The 1,654-nt window shown below is 42.8% G+C and overlaps 1 protein-coding gene across 1 annotated transcript in view; it reads right to left on the bottom strand.

Moving 5' to 3' along the window:
• Positions 1 to 1,208: 1,208 nt before the first annotated feature.
• Positions 1,209 to 1,654, bottom strand: part of LOC104515540 (poly(U)-specific endoribonuclease-A-like) — an 11,000-nt gene continuing 10,554 nt past the window's right edge. The window contains exon 7 of the mRNA XM_010159556.1: positions 1,209 to 1,469. Coding sequence (XP_010157858.1) covers positions 1,209 to 1,469 — 261 coding nt within the window. The remainder of the gene's footprint in view (positions 1,470 to 1,654) is intronic.

The following is a 1,654-nucleotide window of genomic DNA, read 5'->3' on the forward strand; positions in this document are numbered from 1 at the left end:
GGTCCAAATTCCCTGGGTGGTAAAGCTTCTTATGGCTGGTGAAATATATGGTGAATATATTTAAGAAATTGAAAATATCATAAATCACTGCCTGGTAAAGCTTGTTTTCCAAAGGCACTTCATTTTACCTTATCTTTTCTACTGTTTTACATTCCACAGCAACAGGCTGACTTTTGTGGTTCTATTCATGGAAACAAATAGATAAACTTTCTTCTACCAATGTGTTAACAATCCTTGCTTTGTTGTAGAAATTCTTGTGGGATGTGAATATCTAACCAGTTTGTGTCACTGTCTCAGAGGGTCTCAGCACCCACCTACCTGTTTTCTGCACTGGTATGAAAAGGAAAAGTATTATCTTCCTTCCACTGGAGTATTGAACAGTGTGGAAGAACAGAGGTAGACATGTCCACATCAGCACAAGGACCAGTGACCAGGTTCAGGACTAGGAGCAGTGACGTAGTATTGTTATCTCTGTGATCTAGTCAATGGATTATGCAAGGTTGTTCATCTAACCCTGATGCAGGCTACACAAGCAGCTAAATCACTGCAGGCTTCTCTGTCTGTCATGGGAACACAGGTGCCCATACCACGGACTTTTTAACTTAGATGGGATAAAGCCGAACGTAGCCTCTAGCAAACCCGGGCAGAGCCGATGCAGTCATAGACCTGCTGTTATCTGATGACCATTCTTATATCCAAATGTGTTTCCTGCATGTCCAGGGTACTGTGATTGTAAAAATGCTTTTGAAATTAACCCCTTGTGAAATGAGGAGAGAAGAAAAAAAAATGTACTGCGGTTCTGTTTATGCCAAATGAAAGTTCTTGTCTGGAAAGCAAAGTGTAAGCAATGTGTGGTTATTGCTCTTTCAATATGCAGCAGCTAACAGATAAGAGAAATATATGTTTCAGTTTCAATATGGCCTTTTCCTAAATTCCACTGTCTGCTGAAAAGTACAGTGTCGTCACGCACGAAGGAAGGCTGATGTGAGTTTGACCCCGCCTCTAACGTGAGCAGCAGTATGTTTCAAGGTTTGTCGCAGACTGAGCCTATTGATTTAACACTCCATTGCAGATCATAAGTGAGCGAGTCATCAGTTTTTACTTGAAATCAGCTATATAAACCAACACGTCAACCTACTCTGACATCTGGTCCCGTCCATCCCCACCCCCGAAAAAAAAGCCGTAAGAAATGTTGCCTGATCACACAATTACTGATCTTCACTACTGGTGCTGAGGAGTACTGGATATGCTGTTCCGATGTGGTGCCCATGGCGACAAACAACCATTTGGAGCTCATATTCCTCTATCTTCACTGTTTCACGTGTCACCCTTTCTCCAGACAGCAGGAAAATGACGGTGTAAAGGGCGAATTCGAACTCTGGGCTGACACCAATAAAGGTGCTTCCAATTGGCTTGACTGAGCCCTTCCAGCTGAACTGGATGCTCAAAACTTGGTCATCTTTGTCAGGCTGAAAGCACAAACAAAACAACAGAATAATCTCCAACACATCTGCGACCAGACAGATACAATTTCTGACTCTGGATTTTTGAGGGCATTGCAAGATTCAGTTATCCTTGCTGGGTATAGCCGGAGGACAGCCTTCTCCCTGTCCTCTGGAACACACATGACCATTTATTTCGATTAAGGTTCAGC

The sequence above is a fragment of the Eurypyga helias genome, unplaced genomic scaffold, assembly GCF_000690775.1.
Source record: "Eurypyga helias isolate BGI_N326 unplaced genomic scaffold, ASM69077v1 scaffold1769, whole genome shotgun sequence".
NCBI lineage: Eukaryota > Metazoa > Chordata > Aves > Eurypygiformes > Eurypygidae > Eurypyga > Eurypyga helias.